The sequence below is a fragment of the Sus scrofa genome, chromosome 6 (assembly GCF_054392235.1).
Source record: "Sus scrofa isolate SSC_HxYL_T2T_F1_AM1 chromosome 6, Sscrofa_HxYL_maternal_Yorkshire_Landrace_v2.0, whole genome shotgun sequence".
Taxonomy (NCBI): Eukaryota; Metazoa; Chordata; class Mammalia; order Artiodactyla; family Suidae; genus Sus; species Sus scrofa.
The window spans coordinates 162,610,626-162,634,804 of NC_139388.1; the positions used below are offsets into that span (position 1 = coordinate 162,610,626).

General features: G+C 53.6%; 1 protein-coding gene and 1 long non-coding RNA gene across 2 annotated transcripts in view; one reads left to right on the forward strand and one right to left on the reverse strand.

Annotated features, from left to right (window-relative positions):
* Positions 1–12,838, forward strand: CDCP2 (CUB domain containing protein 2). Its single transcript, XM_084965019.1, has 6 exons — positions 1–237; positions 2,472–2,819; positions 4,447–4,782; positions 5,981–6,334; positions 9,207–9,385; positions 11,420–12,838. The coding sequence occupies exons 1-6, from the start codon at positions 159–161 to the stop codon at positions 11,744–11,746; spliced, it is 1,623 nt and encodes a 540-aa protein (XP_084821145.1). The 5' UTR covers positions 1–158; the 3' UTR covers positions 11,747–12,838.
* The window catches only part of LOC106510717 (uncharacterized), a 21,932-nt gene continuing 8,665 nt past the window's right edge, over positions 10,913–24,179 (reverse strand). Inside the window, exons 3-4 of the long non-coding RNA XR_002345187.2 lie at positions 13,729–13,866; positions 10,913–13,148 (exon numbers count right to left, since the gene is read on the reverse strand). This is a non-coding gene — a long non-coding RNA (uncharacterized LOC106510717). The remainder of the gene's footprint in view (positions 13,149–13,728; positions 13,867–24,179) is intronic.

Genomic DNA, 24,179 nt, shown 5'->3' on the forward strand with positions numbered 1-24,179 from the left:
ACCTGCGGATCAGCTTACTAATTCGAGGGGCCGATGAATTATTCACACCACCATTAACTTGGAGGCCCTTTCAGCCTCACCTCTCCTTCTCCTGCTCCAGCCCTTCAGGTCCTGGCCTGCCCCCAGCACAACAGACGTGCCGGGGACCCGGTGAGGAGATGCTGGCAGAGCTGAGGTTCTGTCTGCTGCTGGGAGTGGCACTGCTGGGCCCAGGCCCCAGGGCCCAGGCCATGAAAGGTAGGAGCTGCTGGGGACAGGCAGCAACTGGGAGGAGGGCAGAGGAGTAGCAGGTGACAATGCGGTCTCAGGAGGTTTCTATGTGGGAGGCCAAGAGGCAGGCAGCTCTTTTGGGGTGAGTCGGCTCAGCTGAATTGCTTCTGAGATGAGGAAAAACTATACTTGTTGAGTGCCTGCTATGTGCTTTACATGTATGAATGCATTTACTCTTCACAACCAAACTTCAGGGTGGGTATTAGCCTCCCATTTTACAGATGAGGAAACTGAGGCAGAGAGCGATTAAGTAACCTGTCTATGTCTGCGTGGTTACTGTGAGAGCAAAGGGAATGGCTCAGAGAACTATTAAAGGTTATTGCTGGAAGGAGTCTTTACTGCCCTCCTGAGAGCCTGCTGTACTTCCTTACTGCCAGCCAAGTGAAATCAAAGTTTCTTATGAAGGCATTCAATGCCCTCCCAGGTTTGGCTCCAATCTTTAATATCCAGCCTTGGTTCCCAGCGTCCCTTGGGCACCCCATGCTCTGGCAAAGGATCACGCCTTCTTCTAGAGATGCTTCACCCTCAAGGTTTTCCACCTCCTTTGCCCTCAGCCTGGGAGGTCCCTTTTCTGTTTTTCCACCTGAGAACTTCTGGCTCATCCGTCAAGCTCAGGTCCAATACCACCTCCTCCAGGAAGCCTTCCACATCCCTAGTCAGCCTCAGATGCTCCGTCCTTGGAGCTTTTCTTTTCTTTTAAAGGGCTGCACCCAAGGCATATGGAAGTTTCTAGGCTAGGGGTCGAATCAGAGCTGTAGCTACCAGCCTACCTACAGCACAGCCATGGCAACACCAAAGCTGAGCCGCATCTCTGACCTACACCACAGCTCACGGCAACACTGGATCCCCAACCCACTGAGCAAGGCCAGAGATCAAACCTGCATCCTCATGGATACTATTCCAGTTCTTAATCCAGTTAGCCACCAAGGGAGCTCTTTGATAGTTTCTTTACCTTCTGGTGTGACAAGATGTCCCAAGTGTATTTTGTGTATTTCCTGCCCTAGACCATTCCTCCAAGGAGCCCTGGTTCATTTTAGTTGGACATAATAATCCTAATCTAAGGCCAGGGATGCAAAACACGACTGGAATATCATTGCTTTTAGGCTTCTTAGGGAACAAAGCCAGGATATTAACATTTTTGGAGATAAAAATAGATCTTAAATTCATACCAATGTTTTCAATTCAAATTAAGGGTCACAAAGTGTTCTACTTAGTTTTTTAATTTCAATTTGTATCACTCTTCTCTTACACTGAAAATCTTCGTTTCTATTGACATTAACATAAATCCTCCATTCAAATGTATAAGATATTGTAAAATAACAGTATTTCCTATTACTACTAATAGTAAGTCTATTGCATGTTGTTTAATATTTCTTGGTGGTTCATTTTGTCCTTGGGCATTCCACTAGGAACATACATTCAAAATCATGTTTTAACATAATGTGAAATTATTTTTCCCCATGTGAATGTGCCTCCAACTTGACATAGAGTTAAGCTTATTTGTTTTAGTTTGGCATTTTTAGGGATTACTTAACCTTTTTTTATAATTTATAAACTGTACGAAAAATTGCTCATGATTAAAAAGTCAAAAGGGTGAAATATGTTGCATTTAATAGCAGTCATGTCTGTTTCCTCCTGTCTGCTTACTTCTTCTCAGGACAGAGAACCATTTTTATTAGTTTCCTTCCATTGTTTTCTTTTTCAAAACATAAGCAAATATGAACATATAAGAATGTACTTTTAACTTTGTAATAGACTGTGCACATTTTCACTCAGGATGGGGGGGGTATTATTGTTTTTGATTTTTGAATTCCCTAATGCCCAGCATATAGTACTATTTTATCTAAAATGATAGGCCCACCTGACATGTCCTGTTTCCTTTCCCTGCTTTATTTTCCCCCAGAGCACTTATCACTAGTTAAGATGCTTTATATTTTCCTTATTATATTTACTGTCGGTCTTCCCTACCGGGATTTTTGTCTGTTGATTCTTGCACCTAGAACAATGCCTAGCACTCAAACTCTTTCTTGAATGAATGCCTGCTAAGTATTTGAAGACTAAGTAAATGAATGAACAAATACATGAATAAGTGAATTAATTAAGGGCTATGGCTTCATCTCAAAGACGTTGCTTTGTAGCTTGGCCACCACCCACCCAAGACCCCAGTGCTGACTCTGAGCCATTCTTCCCTTCTGCCCCAGGTGTCAAATGTGGGGGTGTGCTCTCAGCACCTTCTGGAAACTTCTCCAGCCCTAACTTCCCCAGGCTCTACCCCTACAACACGGAGTGTAGTTGGCTGATTGTGGTGGCTGAGGGCTCCTCTGTGCTGCTCACCTTCCACGCCTTCGACCTGGAGTACCATGATACCTGCAGCTTCGACTTCCTGGAGATCTACAACGGGGCCTCCGGAGATCAGGGCAACCTGCTGGGGAGGTTCTGTGGCCAGGTGCCCCCGCCACCCTTCACCTCCTCCTGGCACGTCATGTCTGTGGTCTTCCACTCAGACAAGCACGTGGCCAGCCGCGGCTTTTCCGCGGGCTACCAGAAAGGCAAGGGGGACTTGGCGGTGGAGAGGGTGGCCCCTGGATGGAGGTGGGGGGAAGGCAGCAGAGGAGTAAGTGAGACGGGCAGGGTCTCGGCATCTAAGTGTGCAGGCTGCTGTGTAACCTGGAGTCCCTGCTCACACAGCTCACGGGGCAAAGGCAGCCTCTGTTTGCAGTCTGGGTGGTGTGTGTTCTCACCTTCACGGCAACACTCTGCTCGTCTCCCTCCGTTCTCCCAGGAGCCCCCGGAGGGTCTCACTGTGCTGGGGAACGAGGCCTCTTGTGCTCTCCTCTCCTTGTCCTTCTCACCCCAGGCATAGCATCAGGACACAAGAGGGGACACCATGCTGCCGCTGCTGCTGATCCCGCTGTGGCACCTCAGCAGGTCCCAGGCACGGGATTCCCTGCCCCTCCCCTTCACATCCTCAGGAGTGGAAGGTGCCTGAGGATCTGTGTGGAGCCACATGAGGTTCCAAAGGGCTTTCACCAGCAACTTCTCAGACTTGCAGGAGTCTGAGCCTGGTGGATCAGGCTGGGCAGATCTTAGGATTTCTTTTTTTTTTTTCTTTCTTTTTTTTTTTTTTGTCTTTTTTTGTTGTTGTTGTTGCTATTTCTTGGGCCGCTCCCGCGGCATATGGAGGTTCCCAGGCTAGGGGTTGAATCGGAGCTGTAGCCACCGGCCTACGCCAGAGCCACAGAAATGCGGGATCCGAGCCGCATCTGCAACCTACACCACAGCTCACGGCAACGCCGGATCGTTAACCCACTGAGCAAGGGCAGGGATCGAACCCACAACCTCATGGTTCCTAGTCGGATTCGTTAACCACTGCGCCACGACGGGAACTCCAGATCTTAGGATTTCTAACATTCCCATGAGGCTCAGAGAGGTTGGGTTACTTGCCGAGGGTCACACAGTCATAAAAGACAGATCTCAGAAGACCCCCGTCTTCATGCGTAAGTCCATCTCTTCTTCATCAGATCCTCCTTTTAGTCCTGTTTCCTCATCTGTTTAGGAGGTTTGATAACTTTCCTGGTCTCGAGTAGCTCAGTCTCTGTGCCCCACTGGCCTGGTAGGAGGGGACACTGAAAGTCCCAAGGTCAAGGGCACAAACTCTGCAGTTAGTCATGTTCCTGATACCACATGGGTGACCTGCTCTGGGGGCCCTGCCCTAGTCCATGGGCCTTGCCACTGCAATGGCTCCTGCCAATCTCCACGCCTGAGGGCTTTTCCTGGAGCTTTGGCAGCTCCTCTCTACCCCTCACAGCCTTTGGCCTGGGTCCTGGGGAGCTGGTGTGTGAAGGCCCCTGCTCCCCCACCCTCACCCTCCCAGTGCCCACCTTTGGTCACCTGTCTCTCCCAAATAAACTCCTTGGGCTCAACTCCTTGTCTGGGTGAACCCAAACTCACGCAGGTAAGTTGCTTTGCTCTGCCTCCACTTTATCAGTTGTAAAAATGGGAAAAACCACAATGCATTCCTCATGGTTTAAAGAGACGGCCTGTGCCCGCCCTTTTGCCAGGGATCAGTGGATGGGAGAGCTTCCCGTGAACACCTGTGGGAGGGGCACGTTCCCAAGGAGAGGCGGGGGAGCCATGGGGAGGGAGAAAGCTCAGTTCAAGCGGGCTCCCTTGCAGATGTGTGTGGTGGTGTCCTGACGGGCCTGTCGGGGGTCCTCACCAGCCCTGAGTACCCCAACAACTACCCCAACAACGTGGAGTGTCGCTGGGTGATCCGGGCGGCCGGCCCCGCCACCGTCAAGCTGGTGTTCGCGGACTTCCAGGTGGAGGGCAGCGAGCAGTGCACCTATGACTACGTGGCGGTGCTCGAGGGGCCTGGCCCCGCTCATGGGCACCACTACTGTGGCAGCGCCAGGCCCTCCACGCTTGTGTCCCTGGGCCACGAGCTGCAGGTGGTCTTCAAGTCTGACTTTAACATTGGAGGCCGGGGCTTCAAGGCGTACTACTTCTCAGGTAGGGCGGCTGGAGCTGCACCCCAAATGCCCTGTGTGTTGGGGGGCCTGGAGCTGTACCCTGAGCACTCTGTGCGTGGGGGGGCTCCTGCCTCCCCACTACGCCTGCCTGAGGTCAGGGGCGGGGACAGTGGGGAGGGGCCATAGTTTTCTGCCTCTGGACCTTGCACTTCCTGCTCTTTCTCTGCCTGAAATGCCCTAGGACACCCTTCCCTCCTGGCCTTTGCCAAGGCACAAGCGTGTTACCTCCTCTGGGAAGACTCCCTGATTTACTCAGGTCTTTTTTTATTTTTGTTTCTTTTTTAGGGCCGCAGGTGCTGCATATGGAAATTCCTGGGCTAAGCTACAGCTGCCGGCCTACACCACAGCCACAGGGATGCCAGATCCAAGCCACGTCTGCCACCTATACCACAGCTCACGGCAACACCGTGATCCTTAACCCACTGAGCGAGGCCAGGGATTGAACCTGCATCCTCATGGATACCAGCCGGGTTTGTTACCCCTGAGCCACAGTGGAAACTCCATGATTTACTGAGAATTAATCACTTCCTTCAACTCCTTACAAAAGTTTTTTTCACAGCAGTGATCTAACACATCACTTAAAAAAAAAATGTTTTTATTGGGAGTTCCTTCGTGGCTCAGTGGTTAACTGTGATCTGTGCTAACAGGAAGACTCGTGGATGACTTCCTGGAGGAGGAGAGAATTGAGCAGTGCTTTGAAGGAGTTAGAGGCAGAAGGAAGGGAGGGGTGTTCTAAGCAGAGGGATCAGCATGTGCAAAGTCACAGAGGACAGAGAGGGTTTGCTGTGCTCGTAGTATTAGCTGTTTTGTGAGGCTGGAAGGTGGGGCTGGTTGAGAGGCGCTGAGAAAAGGGCCAAGATTAGGTCCTGAACTACCTTGTCTCTTAAGTCCGAATTTGGATTCACTCCCAACCACAGGTATGAGGTATGTTATTGAATTCCTATCGAGGTCACACTCATGAAATGGATTGCCAGTTGGCACGAGAGTCCCGGCTTTTGTCTAGTTTCAGTTCAAACCAGGCTTCGGGATCAATTGTCTGGTTTGCTGGCTATGGTGTCCAACCTGCCAGGGTGGTTTCAGGACCCCTACAACACCTGCTGTCCAGGCAGTGGCTGCAGAGGGTGACAGACTCCACCCTTCTCACCATTGCTCCATCTGTCCCACTCTCCCCAATCCAGGAGAATGCCAGGAAGTGTACACAGCCGTGCGGGGCAACTTCTCCAGCCCCCAGTACCCCAGCTCCTACCCTAACAACATCCGGTGCCACTGGACCATCCGCCTGCCTCCTGGCTACCGGGTCAAGGTGTTCTTCCTGGACCTGGACCTGGAGGGACCCAACAGCCTGACCAGGACCTGTGACTTTGACTACCTGGCGGCCTTTGATGGAGCCAGTGAGGAGGCGCCCCTGCTGGGGAATTGGTGTGGCCACCACCTGCCACCCCCGGTCACCTCGAGCCACAACCAGCTCCTGCTTCTGCTGCACACGGACCGCAGCACCACCCGCAGGGGCTTCTCTGTGGCCTACCTGGGAGGTGAGCTAGGGCTGAGGATGCGGGTGTGCTGGTAGGGGAAGGTGAGGCCGGGGTCTCAGGTCTTTGCAGCCTCTTCCCTCCCTCCTACCAACTTCTTGGGTGGCTACACCACTGCCAGCTCCTGCCCTGGGGCCTCTGAGACTGTCCTGATAGGGCCCTTGCTTATTTTCACTATTACGGTGTTGTGTTTTACCAGCTTCCAAATCCGTGATTCCTAATTCCTCTCCGTCTTCTCCCCGCTGGGCTCCGGGCCTCTCTTGTACTATGGTTGATCCTCTGTATCCAGAGGTAGCTCACAAAATATGGTAAACAACTGATGTAACCATGGAGATGCTGACCAGTCTTGCTTGTACAGTCATATGCCCTGAATGACACTGGTTTGAAAAAAAAAAAATGGCCTTTGTTTTCCTCACATAAGAAGAAGTCCAGAGCTGGGTAGCTGCTGTGTTCGTTCAGGGACTCAACAGTGTCCCAGCTGGTATGTCTGAGTTTGTCTTGGCCTCAGGACTGCGAGATGGCTGCCACAACCCCAGGCATCATGTTCATATTCAAAGCTGGAAGAGGGTAGAAGAAGTGCCAGCCACAAATGCCCCTTTATCAGGAAAGTAAAAGCCTTTTCAGGAGCCTTCAGAAGTCTTCTTCATCTCATTATTTTGAACTTGGTCATATGGCGATGCCTGGCCTGAGGAACTGGGCACTCAGCTTTTTCATCCTCCATAGTGCCAGTTAGATTTGCCAGCTGACAGCATCTATTATCTATCCCTTCCTCTCACCACCCTTCCCCGGGCTGTGGGCCCAGAAATGCCAGTGCTCTGGACCCATTTTGCCTTCTGCCTGACAAGGCTAGAGCCTCTTGTACAGGTACAGAAATCGAGGTGCAGAGGGAAAGGACCTCATTGCTGGCACACAGGCAGTGGGGTGGCACAGCCGAGGCTGGAACTCACACCTGTCCTTCCGCATTGGAGGAGGCCCAGGGCTGAGCTCAGACAGATCAGGGCCACATCCAGATGCTGCTGTGACCGAAGGGGCTCACCTGTAGGAGGGCTTGACAAATGCCCTGGGTAGGCGGTCGTTAAGGTGAAACGAGGTAACACGGGTCACAGCGCCTGGCTCGGAAGCCATCCTTGCTGAGGGTGGATTTCTTTTCCTCGTGGGTTTCAGGCTCATTCTACGTTCAAAAGATCTTTCCTCCTCTCCATGTGCGAGAGGCGTCAGAGGTCCCAGCGATGGGGAAACAGCAGAGCTGCAGCCAAGTGACCTGGGCAGAGCCTCCCTCTGCCAGCTTCGGTCATCTCCATCCGGCCTCCCGGGAGATGGCCCGCTGTTAGAGCGACCCCTTCTCCAGGCACACTTGGAGAGCCAGGTGCCACGGGGCTTTCTCTCTGCCCCTCGCAGTAAAATGAGGCAATTGGCTCGCTAAGGGATCTGTACACAAAGTCCCTCTGGGCTCTGATGGTCTTCTTTTCAGGACTGGGTCCTCTCCCAGCTCTGTGTGATCTGGGTCGAGCCTCTTCTCCTTTTGGGGCCTCCGGAGACGGAGGGTGGGGCAGCTCCCCTCTGGGCTCCTGTTCCAGAGGCGGGAGCCCCTACCCCCGCCCGCCCCACCTCCCTCCCCAAGGCCTGTGGGAGCCCAGGGTCAGACAGGGCTCTCGTGCAGGGCCAGGCTCCAGATGTGGCCCAGGCTGCAGGCGGCCTCCCGGCTGGAGGACGGCCTCGGCATCAATCAGGGGTGACACACAGTTCAGCGCCACCAAGATCATCGTGGGAGACGGCGGGCCCATAAATCCTCGACTCCCAGACACCAGAGGCTGAAATATGTCTGAGGCATTTCCCGAGGAGGGGGTGAGAGTTCCAGGCCTCTGTCTGCCAGCTCTTTCCTTTTCCTCCTGCCAGCAACCCCCCTCCCTTCCCACTACACTCACCCCTGGCCCAGCGAGTACTGCCCACACCCCCCTCTCCCACCTCCCACCCCCTGCACGTGCGTGTGCGTGCACGCGCGCACACACACACACACACACACACACACACACACATGCTTGCACAATCCCACACACTTAGTCTGGCTGGGAGGGAGAGCAGGGGGCACCACATAGAGTGGAAAGACCAGGAACTGGGGAATCTCATACATTAGATGATTAGAATCCCAGGTTGGCTACTGCAGACAACTTCATCTCTTGGAGCTTCAGGCTCCAAAACTCTAAGATGGGTTTAGTCATGTCCGTCTCAGGGGTCCTAGGAAGGAGGGCCAGCGAGGGGTCCTTCGCCAGCCTTCTCAGACCGCAGCCCCCCATCCCCACCCACGCGTTCTGCTCTCCCTGCTCCCATCTTTCTTCTTCCCTTGACTTTCCTTCAGATCTCTCCCCCATGTAGGTATATTTTACATATTTATTGCTCCCTCACCCAACTAGAATGGAAGGTCCAAGAGGGTGGGCATTTGTGGCTCTTCTTTTTTTCCTTTCCATTTCTGTATCTGGTGTTTAGAATAGCGCCTGCGCATAATAGGCCATAAATGTTTGTTAAATGATTGAATGGACTGCCTGGCGTGTTGCAAACATGAGCAGCAAATAGTAGCTTTTATTATAATTAAGAATATTCCTTCATCCATCCATTCATTCATTCAGGGGTTTATTCAGCATTCACTGCAGCTGCCAGGCTCTGTGCTGGGCTCAGAGGACACTGAGAGGTAGTCATGGTGCCCGCCCTGGAGCTCTTAATCTGGTGGAGTTAAATGAAATAACATCTTCATCGGACTACACATGAGCCCTCCCCTCTCAGGGCCTCGGTTCCTCGAGGGGGCTTTGGATGGGGGTTTGGAGACGGTGAGGGCAGAAGGTCTGCCCCCAAGGCCTCCAGCTCCTCCCTCCATCTCTAGTGGTGCCCATGAACGTGACCTGCTCCCGCACGGACTTCCAGATCCTGATATCTGCGCAGGCACTGGCCCCACTAGAACGGACCAAAGTCTACCTGGGCAGCCGGAGCTGCGCCGCCCAGGAAGTCGGCAGCAACTTCCGGATCCAGGCCCGCTTTGACACCTGCGGCACTGAGTCTCAGGTAGGGGCAGGTGGAGAAGGGCAGGCAGGAGGGAGGGGCTCTGACGCTTGGGGAAAGGAACCTGCCAGGCCTAAGAATTCAGCTTCTCTTCCTGGCTCCAGTCATCACACAAGCCTAGCTATGGAATTCAGCCCCTCTTGGCTTTACCTCAACAAAATTGCTCAGTGTAGACACAACAAAGAACTCAAGTGGGGGTGACTGCACAAGCCGGTGACAACCAAAAGCCCTTCCTGGAAGCCCCTCCGGCAAGGCTACGTGAACTGACATTTCGTGGAGGTCTTCCTGCTGCCCCCCCTTCCTCTCCAGAGCTCCCCAGAGCCACTGGGTCCCCACTTCTCTAACACGCAGAGCTGTTTGAACACTGCTGCCTCCTGCCTACCTCCTCTCCAATCTTGTGATCCAAACCCATCTCTGGGCTCCGAAAAACAAAAGGGCCCTTCAAGAGGCAGGATCTGAGGGTTCCCTTGGGCTCAGTGGGTTAAGGATCTGGCATTGACACTGCTTCAGCTGGTCACTACTGGGTGGGAACTTACACATGGTGCAGGTGCAGTCAAAAAAATATATAGAGAGAGACACGATCCACCTCCCTCCAAAGGCAGAAAGGCAACAAATAAAGTTTTTCTACCATCCTTGTATTTTGGAGGCCTTGAATTCAGGCCTGGGGCCCTCAGAATCGCTGGGCAGCAGCCCAAACACCCTGGATGTTTAGGTTCTTCGGGAGAGGCTGGGAAGGGGAAAGGAGGAGAAGGCACAGTGGTCTCTTGGGGAGAACACTGCAGCCCTGGTATCTGAGGATTCATCACATTGGCTTGGTGGAAATCATGTGCTTTCTAGCAACACCCAACATCAACCTCATGTGTGCCCCTGACCTCTCCAGCCCACCCACTGCTTCCCCATCCTCCTGGCAGCCACTACCCTTCTGACCTGAATAGAAGAGAACTGGGGCTCAGTCTTGACTGCCAAAATAATCTGCCCTCACCTCAACACCGTGCCCTAAATCTCCCAGCAGTTTTCTCTGGGACAGAACCACATTCCATAGAGTCATGAAGTGATGGAGACAGAAAATCCGAGAAGCAGAAAATCATAAAACCTAGGACAAAGAACTCATAGACACTCAGGGTCTCAGAGTCACAGAACCACCACTAGAACTTGGAGCCAAAGAATCACAGAATCTTGGAAATGTAAAAGCTGAGAACCTTAGACCCATGGGTTCCTAGTGTAACCCTTGTAAGTCCTAGACCCATAAGGACCAGTCTCTGCATTGAGCTGCTTTCAAAGATGCATAGTTGAAATGGCCAAAAGCCATGACAACCCTTTTGTGCATCTCTTTAAAACCCCGGAGACTTGATTTCAAGACCCTAACACCACATTTGTGCGGCCATTCTTTCCTCCTCAAATCCCTTACTCCTCAAAAACTCCTGAAACTTTCCTGCACTGCTGTTTTATGTGATTTTTCCCTCCCTTCTTCATTATGTAGATTCACTTCCACCCTTTCATTGGATCCCCTTCCATTCTCTTTCTTTCCTCTTTCTTTTTTCTTTTTGGCTGCACCATGGCATATGGAGCTTTTGGGCCAAGGGATCAGATAGATCTGAGCCACTAAGCTGCAGCTGCAGTAATGCCAGATCCTTAACCTGCTGTGCCGGGCCAGGGACTGAACCTGATCCCATTGTACCACAGTGGGAGCTCCAGCTTCTGTCTGTCTTTTCCCCATTCTGTGTCACAAAAATCCAGGAGACTGGTCTTCTTCAGAGAGTGTGGTGGCAGACAGGCTGAGGGCACAATGAAAAAGGGACACGGTATCAGAGATTTTTGGAAGCCCAGAGTTGGGAGAGACCCACAAGTCACCTGACCCCTTCTTTTACAGGTGGGGACCCTGAGGCTCCGGGTGGGAAGGTAGTCAGTGGCTCAGCTGGGACTGGAACTCAGGCTCCTGGGGTTCTTCCCCCTTGGCACTGAGTCCCCACATATCTAGGGGAACAGGGTCAGACCTGGCCCCTTCAGACGTGAGCAAGCGCCCCTTGATTCCCACAGAGAAGAAACAACACTGCGGTGATCGTCAGTGTGCTGTACATCGACTTCTCGGCTGGTGGGCGGGAGGACGTCCACGAGTATGAAGTCCGCTGTGAGCCACGGCGCAAAGAGGCCTCTGTCCACCTGCTGTCCGGCTCCAACTGGCTTGGGCCCTATGCTGCCACGGCTGAGCACCTTCAGGAAGCACCACCCAGGGATGAGGCAGAGCCGCTGGAGAGCCCTGTGGCCATGGTGGCCCAGGACACCAGTGACATTGTCTTCCTGGGCCTTTGCATCCTGGCTGGAGTCCTCATGGTCATTGCCATCGTGGTCCTGATGCTGCTGTAAGCAGAGGCGGGTAGGGACCTGGCATCTGGCATCCCTGGGGGAGGGGGACCCACAACAGGGATGGGACAGGCCTTGGTGACTTGTTGGAGACTATGGGCAAGTCACCATCCCCTTCTGAGCCTCAGTTTTCTGGGGCTCTTTCCTCTGCTCTGCTTACCTCAAAGGGCTGACCTGAGGCTCAGCCTCATAAACGGGTAAGAGCATTGTGTGCAATTGTTGTTATTCATTTTAAAGAGTCTCTGCTGTAGAAAAGAACTTTCCCGTATGTGCTACTTGTCAGTGTACCCAGTGTGGTCCCTGGTGACAGAGCTGATAAAACTGACTTGTTCTGCAACTTGTAGGAGTACTTCACCAACTCAGGATACAAATAAGGCATCTCCTAATTTTCCAATGAATTGCTCATCCTAAGGCTTCATCAGCAGGAAGTTCAGTTTCCATCCAGGAGCCTCCACTCTTCTGAACTGACACAGGAACCCTGAGGACTTTGTCAAAAAGGGGCCAGTCCTGCCTCCAAACTCCAGGGACAGAAGGAAAGGGAGCTGAAACCCCACCTAGTGCTGCCATATCAGCCCCTGCCATAGGGTGTCACTGTCGAAGACTGGTGTGCCTCCCCGTGGCTGCCTGTCCACCCAGGTGGCGATGCTCTAGAGTATAAAGCACAGGCAGGCCCACGCTGTGCTCAGGAGTGAGGCTGGAGGCCGAGAACTAGTGTCTCTTTCATGCTGGCATTTTCCCTTCAATAGATCGTGATCCTTGACTGAAAAGCTGATTGAAGTCCCTTGTGTCTTTGTCCTCACCCCTGATGTCAAGCTCAGATCCCCAGCCCATCCTCCTCCTCTTTGGAGCCATCTGGACCTTCTCCTGCCATTGGACTTCACTCAGAGCTACTCCGATCTACTCAGAACTACTCCAGGCCACCCGTATTTTTCTAAGTTTACATCACAGTGAGCAGGGGTTGGCTCCCCAATGCTTCCCTGTGAGAAGACTTCTGCATCCTTATGCAAATTGGTCCAGCCCTCCCCAGAGCCCTATATATCAAGAAGTGGAGCAATCTTGTTAATGAAAAATAAACAAAAATATATTTATAATACATCACTTTCCCCTGTTCACCTTTATATTTGCATAATGAATCACTCAAGTGAGTCCTTTCATAATAGAAGTCTCCAAATTGGCTGTGCCAGCCACTGGCATCAATTTTAAAAAATGCAGTTCAATTACAGTTCCTTAAACAATCCAGCAAACATCCACAGATTTCCAGCCTTGTACTTACTGCTGTGACAGGTGCCAGACACCCAGAGCTGAGCTGATCAAAGGCGATTCCTGACTTCACGATGCTTACAGTCAAGTGTCAGCAAATCAGGGCCAGGGGTGCAGAGGAGCTGGTAACTCACGGAGAAAAGAGCTAGAGAGAAAAGAGCCCATAAAGCAAGAAATGAATCAAGCAAGGAGGAAAGGGTAGCCTGGACATTGGGAGAACCAGATTCGACTCCACACTCTTTTTTAAATGAGTCTGAGCGAGCCGCTTTGATTCTATGAGCCTTGGTATCCCATCCCCACCTGCAGAAGGGAACCACACCTTGCTGAGGGTGTAGCGACATGATGCTTTAAAGGTCTGTCAGGGTAACATGCCAGCAGGAGATGCTGGGGTGTCTGGGGCAGGGGCCCCAGCCTCTTTCTCTGCCAGCTACCTTCTCACTCTCAGACTCTTCCAGCCACGGAGCCAGCCTGAGTTGCGAAGCCTCACAGATTTCCCAGGTCTCAATTTCCATGTCTGGGCAGGACTAGACACACACCATACACTCTCTAGGATGCCCATGGGTTTCTGCCCTCCAGGGCCCATGGGCTGGGTTTTGGGTTGACCGCTGGACCTAAGCTTACACTATCCTTGTCAACTTCTCAGAATGGGGGGACAACAGCCCAGCCTGTGGCAGGGCTGAGTGTGTGACTGTGTGTGCACACAAAGCTGGGCTCCTTGGCCTCACCCTCAGCAGCTGGTCTTCTTCAAGGGCCCTGGCACCAAGGTCCGGGCTGAGGTTCTGCAGGCAGACCACTCCTGGTCCATCTCGGGCTCCAATGTTTGCTAGCTGCGTGACCTTGGGTAGACACCTCAGCCTTCTCACCTGCAAAGTCAGGATAATAATAACACATACTTCATCTCTCTGTTGTGAGGATTAAATGAGATGATGGATGACAGTGCCCATCCATGGAAGGAGTCAACGAAACTCACTTATCCTTGACCCATGAGTCAGTGGTAATACGCAAAAGCTCTGGCCTAGAAACCCAAGTTCTAGGCCCAGCTTTGCTGCTGACTTGCTGTGTGACCTTGAGGGAGCCCATTCCCCTCTCTGGCCTCAGGGTTCCTATTTTCAAATCATGGCAAGCATCACTATCACCCCCAGCACTGTCGTCGCTGTCACAGCTACTATTCCTAAGCACGCCTATGGGGCAGGGGTTTAAGATGTGTCATCTCACTTAAGCCACCTTGTGAGGCAGACATAATTGCCCCCATTTCACAGATGAGGAAACTGAGGTTTGGAAAGGGGAAGTTCTGTGCCCAAGGTCACATGGCTAGGACGTGTTGAAACTAGGCTGAGGGAGACAGTACTTCCCTGAGTTAGGGGACTATGCAGCAAGCTGGGGCCTCTTGGGACACTTAGCCGATGCTCTCAGACACAAGGGCTGAGTCTGGCTGGGAAGGACTGAATGGCAAGGAGAGCGAGGGCGGTTTTATCTTCATGAACGGGCCTCAGTACTGCCATTCCCAGCCCTCCGGGCAGCCGGCACGTTGATTACCCTGCATGAGTCGCAGGAAATGACAGTCTTTATGCCGCACAATGTCTCTAGAAATGAAGGGGCTGAGATGATACCCATTAGCCCATGTGCCCTGGCCCTGGAAGTGTTGGGCGCCAGGTGGGGATGGGGCACGGCAAAGCTCTCCTGCCCCGCTACCATCTGCTCTTTTCAGAGGGCAGGGGGCTGTGGAAAGAGCGCAGCTCAGACCCCCAGCTCCATCCTTACTGGCTGCGTGGCCTGGAGCTTTGGGTCCTCCTGCCAGTCTGTCCCTGTAGTGCCAATATTACTACTGAGGAAGCCCGCGGCCAATGTTTGTGCTGGTCCTGGGAAAACTTCTAGCCAGCAGGTCAGGCAGACCTGGGTTCATTCCTTTCTCTGACTCCATGTGACCTTGGGCGGGTGGCTTAACCTCTCTGAGGGTCAGTTTCCTCCTGTGTGGACCAGGGGTAGAAAGACCCCAGCCCCCCCCTGCCCCGCCCCAGCTCGTGAGGTCGCCGTGAGGACTGAGGAAACAAGGGAGCGAGCCCCACTCAGGGCCTCCTCCAGGACTGTTCAGGGGGGTTGCTGGCAGGCCCAGGCCCGGGCAGGCGCTTCCCTGAGGATTTTCCCCATCCCAGAGCTGAAGGGCCTTACAAGATAGCAAGTCCCTGCTCACTCCTAGGAGTCACCCTGAGCCCAATCTGCTCTGGCCTCCTGGCTTCCCTGCTGTTCTTCAGTGAACCAAGATCATTCCCACCCCCAGCCTTGCTAGCCCCTGGTCCCTCTGTGTGCAATGTCCTGGCACCAGGGCACTGCCTGGTGTGGCTCCCGCACATGCTTCTTTGTCCACTGCCCCACCCCCATCACAAGTCTAAAACTGAGCCCCTACACCTGTCACTTTGTACCCCTCTGGATACCTTTTTTTTTTTTTTAATTTTTTTTAGGGCCGCACCTGCGGCATATGGAGGTTCCCAGGCTAGAGGTCTAATTGGAGCTGCAGCTGCCGGCCTACACCACAGCCACAGCAACACTGGATCCGAGCCATGTCTGCGACCACAGCTCACAGCAATGCTGGATCCTTAACCCACTGAGCGAGGCCAGGGATCGAACCTGAGTCCTCATGGATACTAGCTGGGTTCGTGATCGCTGAGCCACAGCGGGAACTCCTGTACCCCTCTGAAACGGTGTGGGGTGTGCTTGCTTTTTCCCCTTTACGCGCATTTCCCCTCCACAATGCCAGCTCCAAGAAGGCTGTCTTCCCCTTGTCCACCGCTGCCAGAGCCTGGCACATGCAGCCTCATTGAGCCGTCGTGGTTGAATGAGAGAATGAATGAGTGAATGGATGGCTGGACAGTTTCACGCAACTCGCTTCATCCAACCCCACGTGTGTGGCGCCTTCTGGGTGCTGCTCTGCCCATGGAGGTGCAGACTGGCTCAGACAGGCCCCTCCCTTCAGGAGCCCACGTCTGGGGGGACTAGCCAGCTCTAAGGTACACACTGCTCAAAGGGACCGTATCAGTCAGGGTCAGTGGGAACCAGCAGACAGGCCACTGAATTCGGGAATCCGAAGTGAGTTTAATAAAGGGACAGCTGACAAAGGTGCCGGCAGAGTACAGAGAAACCGCAGGGGAGAGTGCAGCAACTGGGGCCAGTAAACAGCGGGGTTCTGACCGTCCTCTGGCTTGAAAGGGGAGAGGAGGCAGCTTGCGCTTGGAGGGACACGGCCAGCCCGGGGGCCCCTCCAGACTCCCCCGGACAGAGGAGACTACTCCTGGCTGAAACCAGAGGGCTGGGCGGAGAGCAGGGTGAACAGTGAGTGTGGATCTGGAGCAGCAAATGGAGACAAGCACAGAAACAAGCAAAGCGCTCTCCACTCAAAGCCTTTTAGGAACAAGGCAGGGTTAAAATTATTATTTTATTTATGTATTTATTTGTGTATTTCTTTTCTTTTTTTGGCTGCCCCGGGGCATATGGAGTTCCTGGACCAGGGATCAGACCGGAGCTGCAGCTGCAACAGCACTGGATACTTTAACGCACTGTGCTGGGTTAAAGCTTTGGGTCCTCCTGCCAGTCTGTCCCTGTAGTGCCAATATTACTACTGAGGAAGCCCGCGGCCAGTGGCTGTGCTGGCCCTGGGAAAACTTCTAGCCTGCAGGTCAGGCAGACCTGGGTTCATTCCTTTCTCTGACTCAGGGGATTGAACCTGAGTCCTGGTGCTGTGGAGATGCCGCCGATTCCATTGTGCCCACAGAGGGAACTCCAGGACAGGGTTAAAATTAGTAGTATTATGTAGTATTAGAGGAGCCCAGAAGGACTCACAGTACCAGGAGGCTCATCAGGCAGAGGAGAGGGAATGGCATCCAGGCACAAGGAACTGCCTGTGCTAAGGCAAGAGGCATGAAAGAGCACGTCATGACTGAGAGCCAGGAAGGGCAGGGAGGGATGTTGGGGGGGGAGGGTCAGCTGGAAAGGCAGCTGGGAGTTGTTCTTTAGGGACATAGATGACACAGCTGCTTCTCTCAGAACGACAGGGAAAGCAGCTGCTATGATTTTGGCTTCAGGATGAAGCCCGCTGGACCCAGAGGGCCATGTGGCCACTCTTTGCTGTCATGGATGTCTTCTCCTGGGACAGAGCCCACTATGTAGAAAGGCTCTTGATGTGCTGGCACCACACACGCTGTTTGGGAGTAAACCAGCTTCGTGGCCAATCGCCAGTTCTCTGGGTCTCCTTCAAGAGGCACTTCCCCAGCACCCACCATGAGTCAGGACCTGGGCCACGGCGCTGGCGCTCAGAGGGAAGGAGGCACAGAGGGTGTCAGGAGTTGGACTGGGGAGTAGGGCTCCCATCTTGGCTCTGCCACTAGCTTCCCTACCCTCCCCAAATCCTGATTTCCTCACCTATAAATTGGGAATAATAGTAGACACTTTTTTTTTTGAAAATTACTCTATGCCAGGCATTTTTCTAGATTTGTTTTCATGTACTTTCTCCTCTAATTCTCTAAACATTAACTACTATTATTCGTGCAAAGAAACAGTGGGGTAGGATTTGAATCCAGGCACTAGGTCTGTCTGCAGAGCCCAGACCTTACAACAGAGCAAGTGAGGAGAGTGAATGAGAAAAACAGACAGCAACTGTAATGCACATTTGTAGTTGTAACCTAATACATTTTTTTAAAAAAATCTTTTTAGGGCTGCACCTGCGGCACATGGAGGTTCCCAGGCTAAGGGGTCAAATCAGAGCTGTAGCCGCTGGCCTACCCCACAGCCACAGCAACCCTCTGCGACCTACACCACAGCTCACGGCAACGCCGGATCCTTAACCCACTGAACGAGGCCAGGGATTGAACCCACATCCTCATTGTTCCTAGTCAGATTCGTTTCCGCTGCACCATGAGGGGAGCTCCCAAAATACATTTTAGATATTAATATTGAAAAAAAAAACAAAAATAAATAGAAAAAAAAGATATTAATATTGAACACTTTGTGCCTGGTGCTATTCCAAGAATCCAAGCACTTTCCCCAAATTAGTTCATTTGATTCCTGTAATAACGCTGTGAGGTGTGCATATTGTTATAAGTCCCCTTTCACAGCTGAGGAAACTGAGGCACCAAGGTGTTCACTCGCTTGAGGTCACAGCTTCTAGCTCCCATTAGGTGAAGGCTCATACTGACGGCAGGGATTGTTCTTGCTACACTCGTCACGTGTCTTAGCTGGTTTAGGCCTCACGGGAGATCTTTGGCAGAGAGAGTGGGTGTCTCACCCACTGTCACATCATGTTAGAGGTAGAGCAGGCCTCGAATCAGGTGGCCTGATTTCAGAGTCCAGCAGCGGTAACCCTTCTGGGCACAGAGATTAGCGTGGAGCATGAACCAGGTAAGCTTTGAGCAGTCTCGGCCTGAAACTGCAAAATGATTTGGGGTCCCAGAGAGACGCCAACCAGCTGCAGCCTCACCACAGGTGCCCAGTTAAAGGCTGCTCCCAATAGAGCGTACCAGGAACCTGTGGTTACCTGGCTTGCTGTTCTGCTCTGCGGGCACCAATACACACAGTGCCTGAGGCCAGGCCCTGCTGCCCTGGACACTGAGTCTCAGGGCCTCCCAGGGCGGCTCCACATTCTTCTCCAAAATCAATGAGGCCCCATCTGACCTCCATCCTGGAGAATCAGTGGGGCTCACTGCCCTCTGCTGGCTTCCTTCAAGCCCACCCAGGCTCTGGGAAGGCTACTCCGGCCATGTCAGCACCCTGGCTCTGCCTGGGCCTGAAGCCCACAGCTACACTGAACATCCCTGGCTGTAGCTCTGGGGGCTGCACTGCAAAGGGCCTGTGCGCCACGTCTCTTGGACTTGCTGCAGAAATGGAGATAGAGTGGTCACAGCTCAGCCTCACTGAGCCTCCGGGCACGCAGCCACTTTCCCACTCTCATCTTCATGACAGTCCACTTTACAGATGAGAAAACTGAGGCCCAGCTGGGCTGAGGAGCTCACCAAAGACCACCCAACTGGGAAGTGGTGGAATGGGAACTCAAGGGCGTTCCGGGGCTCTTTCCACGAAACCAGAAGCACCTAGATTCTCCCAGATGGTCCCCTGCTGTCTGGGCCAAGAGGACGCTTCAGGGGTATCTATTCATGCTCTGCATGCCTGGCCTGAACTTGCGGTGCTGGGGAGACAGGACAATGCGAGTGGTGTGACCTGCTCCTAAACCAAGAGTCTCACAGCAGATGAGCACGGGGGCCAGAAGAGGCGCCGAGATGCTGCCTGGAAGCAGGGTGTGTGCCCCTGAGGTGGTGATGGCTAGGCAGGGTGCTGGGGCATGAGGAGGCCTTAAACAGGTGGAAGGGGAGCGAGAGAGGGGAGGAAAGGTGTTTTAAAAGTTCCTGTTGTGGCTCAGAGGCTTAAGAACCTGACACAGTGTCTGTGAGGATGCAGGTTTGATCCCTGGCCTCGCTCAGTGGGTTGGGGACTCAGCGTTGCCGTGAGCTGTGGTGTAGGTCGCAGATCTGGCTCAGACGTGGTGTTGCCATGGCTGTGGTGTAGGCCAGCAGCTGCAGCTCTGATTTGACCCCTAGACTGAGAACCTCCATATCCCAGGGGCGCGGCTGGAAAAAGAAAAAGAAAAAAAAGGTGTTTCAGGCAGGGCACAGCTGGAGAGCGGCTAGATTTGGGAACCTTTAGGGAACCCCAAGATCACCACGTAGGACAGCACAGAGTGGAAGGAGAGAGTGGAGATCATGAGGCCAGAAAGGCAGGTGGGGGAAAAGCCTGGCTTGGGTGGCCATGCCTGTTTTGGTCCCCATTTGGTGCTGCCAGGCCCCATGGAGTATAAAGCGCTCCCCAAGTCATACATCCTGTGCCCTGGCTTTAGAGCTGAACCCTGGAAAGACAGTGATTGGCCTAAGGTCACCCAGAGGAGCCCGAATCACACCCAGGTCACCTGACTCCAAGGGACACTCTGTCCCTGCAGCACAATCTCATCGCCCTCTCTCCTTCCTGGGGGGTGACTTTCCATCTGATCCCCGTGGGGGGCCATCAGGCCCCCGACCCCCTGGGGACTCCCCTGGCAACTCAGTTGACCAGGGCCCGCCCAGAGCGCCTGAGTGAGGGAGTTTCCCTGTCTTTGAAATCAAACATGAATAAACCCCAAACAGAAACTGCTTGAGCTTCTGGGCTCCAGGTATCTGCAGCTTGAGCCTGTGGGGCGTACACACCTTTTGGCTCACGCCCAGAAGGGGAAAGGAAGCTGCCTGAATGAAAACTCCCCTGGATGGGTGCCCAGCATTTTATAGTGTGCAGAAGTGCTTTCCCTGAATGTTCTGTCCTTTGATCCTCACACCTGTCCTGAAGGAGGTGTTGCCCATTTTGCAGAGGTGGAACCTGAGCCCTGAGACGTGAAGTGACGCGCTCAAGGTCACACTGAGAGTTGGTGACGGATCTAAGGCTGGAAACAAGCAGCCCCAGGAGGTTGCATGTGTTGGCTCTGCATCTACCAGATGGCTTATCCTTGATGCGTGTGGCAGGTAAAGCCAGGGGCCCTTTGGTCCGAGTTGGACAGAGGATATGGCACTGAGGCCAAGTCCTTCAAAAAGGCACAGCAGATACCAGGCAGAACAGGGGAAAGGCTTTCTGTGCAGAGGAAGCAGCGTGAACAAAGGCCTGGAGGTAGGAAAGCGGGTGGATGGTTCCAGAGCAGAGAACACTCCAAGGGGGTGGTATACTGGGGTGGGGGGATGTGGGGGGTGATGCTTCTCCATGCTGGGGGCTCCTGCTCCCTTCCTCTGGCTCCCAGCAACCTCTCTTAACATCCGCTTTGCTGTCACTGTCAGTATTCAGCTCTGTCTCCCCCATCCTTCTGGGAAATCCTGGAGGTCAAGGACCCTGTCCGGTTCACCTCCGCATCCTCGGCCTACAGCACAGTGCTGGCCTGGCACCGAGATGGAGCCAGTGAATGAATAAAAATGAACAGATGAATGAGCCCACAGTGCTGGCTGCATATAAAACCGCAGCCAACAGTTCTTTGGACACAAACTGTGTGCCACCGGGTACTCATGCAACTGCTTTTTACACGTATCCTCTTTAATCCCTTGAGACCTGTGCTATCCTTTAGTTTTTATTATCATCATAATCTCCATTTTATAAGTGAGGAGCCAGGGGCACAGAGAGGTGAAGCAATTTGGGCAAAGTCACAAAGCCCAGAAGGGTCTCTGGAATTCAAACCCAAGCCACAGGCTCATCTGAGAGATTGTGCACACACTCTCAGATGCATGGAGAGAAGCCCTCTTGCACACGCGTGAGCGCGCATGCGCGCGCACGTGCGCGCGCGCGCACACACACACACACACACACACACAAACACACAGATACTGATGCATACAACATGGATGTCCAGGCACAGTCCCATGCTCCCGGACACCCTCTCCTCCCCAGCTTCACTAGTCTCTGGCAGGACCTGGCGCCAGGCTGAGGGCAGGTAAGGTGGGAAGGAGGCACTGGGCTCTGAGCCTTTCACCTGCTCCTCCTCTGGCTGCAGCATCCTGTCCTTAGGTGCCTCTGGCTCTGCCAGGGCTGTGGAAGTGCTTTCTTTCTTTTTCTTTTCTTTCTTTCTTTTCTTTTTCTTTTTTTTTTTTTTTTTTTTGTCTTTTTAGGGCCACACCCATGGCATATGGAGGCTCCAAGGCTAGGGGTCCAATCAGAGCTGTAGCTTCCAGCCTACACCACAGCCACAGAAACGTGGGATCCAAGCCACATCTGTGACCTGCGCCACAGCTCACAGCAACACCAGATCCTTAACCCACCGAGTGAGGCCAGGAATCAAATCCGTGTCCTCATGGATGCTAGTCGGGTTTGTTAACCACTGAGCCACGATGAGAACTTCCTTTTTGTGTGTGTTTCTTTTCTTTTTTTCTCTTCTTTTTGGGACCACACCCACAGCATATGGAAGTTCCCAGGCTAGGTGCTGAATCAAGAGCTGTAGCTGCCAGCCTACACCACAGCCACAGCAACACAGGGATCCAAGCCACGTCTGCAACCTACACCGTAGCTCATGGCAATGCTGGATCCTTTACACACTGAGCGAGGCCAGGGATAGAATCCACACTGAGCCACTGGGAATTCCTGGAAATGCTTTCTTTTGCCTCTGTCCACACAATCCCTAACACAAAATGATGGCTCCCTGTCACCACTGAAGGAGGAAGACTTCCCCTCTGCCCCCGGTGTACCAGGCTCTGTGACACACTCCTTACTAACAGCGCCCCCCCCACAGAGGTTCCCCCGAGTGCTCAAGGTGGCCTGGAGTTAGAGGTGGAAAGGGAGTTCCGATTTATATGGGTAGGACCCTCCAGGCCAGCACGTCCCTCCCTGCCCAATCTTTCACCCAGACCCCCCAGCCCTCTTAAGATCTGGTAGAGGATGATCCAGCCTCAGGAGCAGGGGAGGGACCAGAGAAGGGAAGGCCTTGCCTGAGGCCACACAGCAGGAACCAGGGCTGCTGGGGGTGGGGGGGGGGGCAGGTCCTGAGAGCACGTTTCCACCCAGAGCTGACACTGAGGCTGGCTGGGAGCTAGTCTGGAGGTTTGGGGAAACCCTACCTTGACACTGGCCCTCTTTGCCAGTTCCATTTCAAAGCCCAAAGGGACCCTGGGCGGGAGGGGCCCACTGGGTGTCAGGTGTCTAGACCAGGCCCACGGTTCTGAGCAGCAGGGCAGTTTGTGGTTGTGAGTCCCTCTGCTGGCTTTCACATGCACGGTGGACAGGGGCACAGGTGCAGGGGGCTGCGTGTTGCTGTGTGTGCAGGTGTGTCTGCCAACATACGTGTGTGTCTGACGTTATCCCCACTGCATCCTCATGCATGCCTAACCTGCTTCGCTCTGTGAAACCCTATCTCTTCCAGCATCTCATTTGATCCTCACCAAGGGCTGTGAGCGGGAGGTGGGAGGAGAGGTGGGGGAGCAGAGAAGGAAGCTAAGGGAAGAAGAGCACTTGACTGCAGGAGGAGTGTGTGTGCTTGTGTACCGGGGTGTTCTGCGTATGCGTGCGTGCGTGCGTGTGTGTGCATCCTCTCCAGAAGGGACTGGACGGTCAGTCAAGCATGTTCCCGCAGGGCTGCGGGGTTTGGGGTGTTTGGGGGCCTGTGAGGGCAGAAGGGTGTGGTGAGTGCGTACACGCCTGGCGAGAGGGACTCTGCATGTACGTGGGGGCTTCGAGGTGTCTTCCTCCACCAGCTGGTTCCTAAGGGCCCAGGCCTGGGGAGGCTCGGGGAGTGGTTCAGCAGATCTGCCAGAGGCTCTGGAGTTGCCTCTGCCCACCTGGCGGAGGCCTGGCCTGGCGTTGGGCACAGCGCCACCTTGTGGGGCATGAGGAGGACGCTGATGGCCTCCCGGTGAGGACAGATGGTGATGAGGAAGAGCGACCTGGGGCACAAAGGCCACACCACCCCTGAAGCCTGACTGAGTCACTCTGTGTTGTGCCAGTTTCCCATCAGAAAAATGATTTAAAATGCCTCCTGGAGGGTTTCCTCCAGCATCCAAACAAGGCCTAAATCCTCCTGGCATCCTTCTCTCTCCCCGACTCTTCAGTCCTATTACCGGGGCTGGGAAAGACGGACACTGACCAAATCCTTAAAACTGGGGTATGTGAAGGGGGACCAGTTGTCCCAGCTGGACTTGCGTGCCAGGATGGAGGGGCTCCAGGATGTGGGACTTTGCGTTTTAAGATTAGGGAAGTCCTGGACTTGTTAGTCCCCAGATGAGCGAGTATGTCAAAGGGGAAACAGCCAGTGCAGTGGAGACAGTTTCTTGGGAGCCTCATGAGTCGGACAGAGGAGGCCCCTGTGCCCTCCCCATGTAGGGTGGTGGTCAGTCTCTTCTATCCTGGGGGTTTTGGTTCTATCCCAGTCTGGGTCTCCACCCAGACCTCCCTCATCTGCTGCTCTAAGCGACAGCTCCAGGCTGCCCCACAGGCACAGCTCCCCGTAAGCCTCACATGGAATGATGATGTCCCCAAGCCTCTCCCTCCTCCTGTGCTCCTATCTGGATGAGTCACCCCGGCAGACGCCTGGGCTCATCCCTCCCTCTCCCCCACCTCCCACCTCCAGCCTGTCGATTCCACGTGCCACCGTCTTTCCGGTCTGCTGCTGTCTCTCTCATCCCCACTGAGATCTGCCCGGCCA

Excerpts from the sequence above, each read along its gene's own strand:
- CDCP2 (XM_084965019.1), top strand. The coding sequence starts at position 159 with ATGCTGGCAGAGCTGAGGTTCTGTCTGCTGCTGGGAGTGGCACTGCTG. Across the intron at positions 238-2,471 it reads CAGGGCCCAGGCCATGAAAG|GTGTCAAATGTGGGGGTGTG; the intron begins GTAGGAGCTGCT and ends CTTCTGCCCCAG. Across the intron at positions 4,783-5,980 it reads CAAGGCGTACTACTTCTCAG|GAGAATGCCAGGAAGTGTAC; the intron begins GTAGGGCGGCTG and ends TCCCCAATCCAG.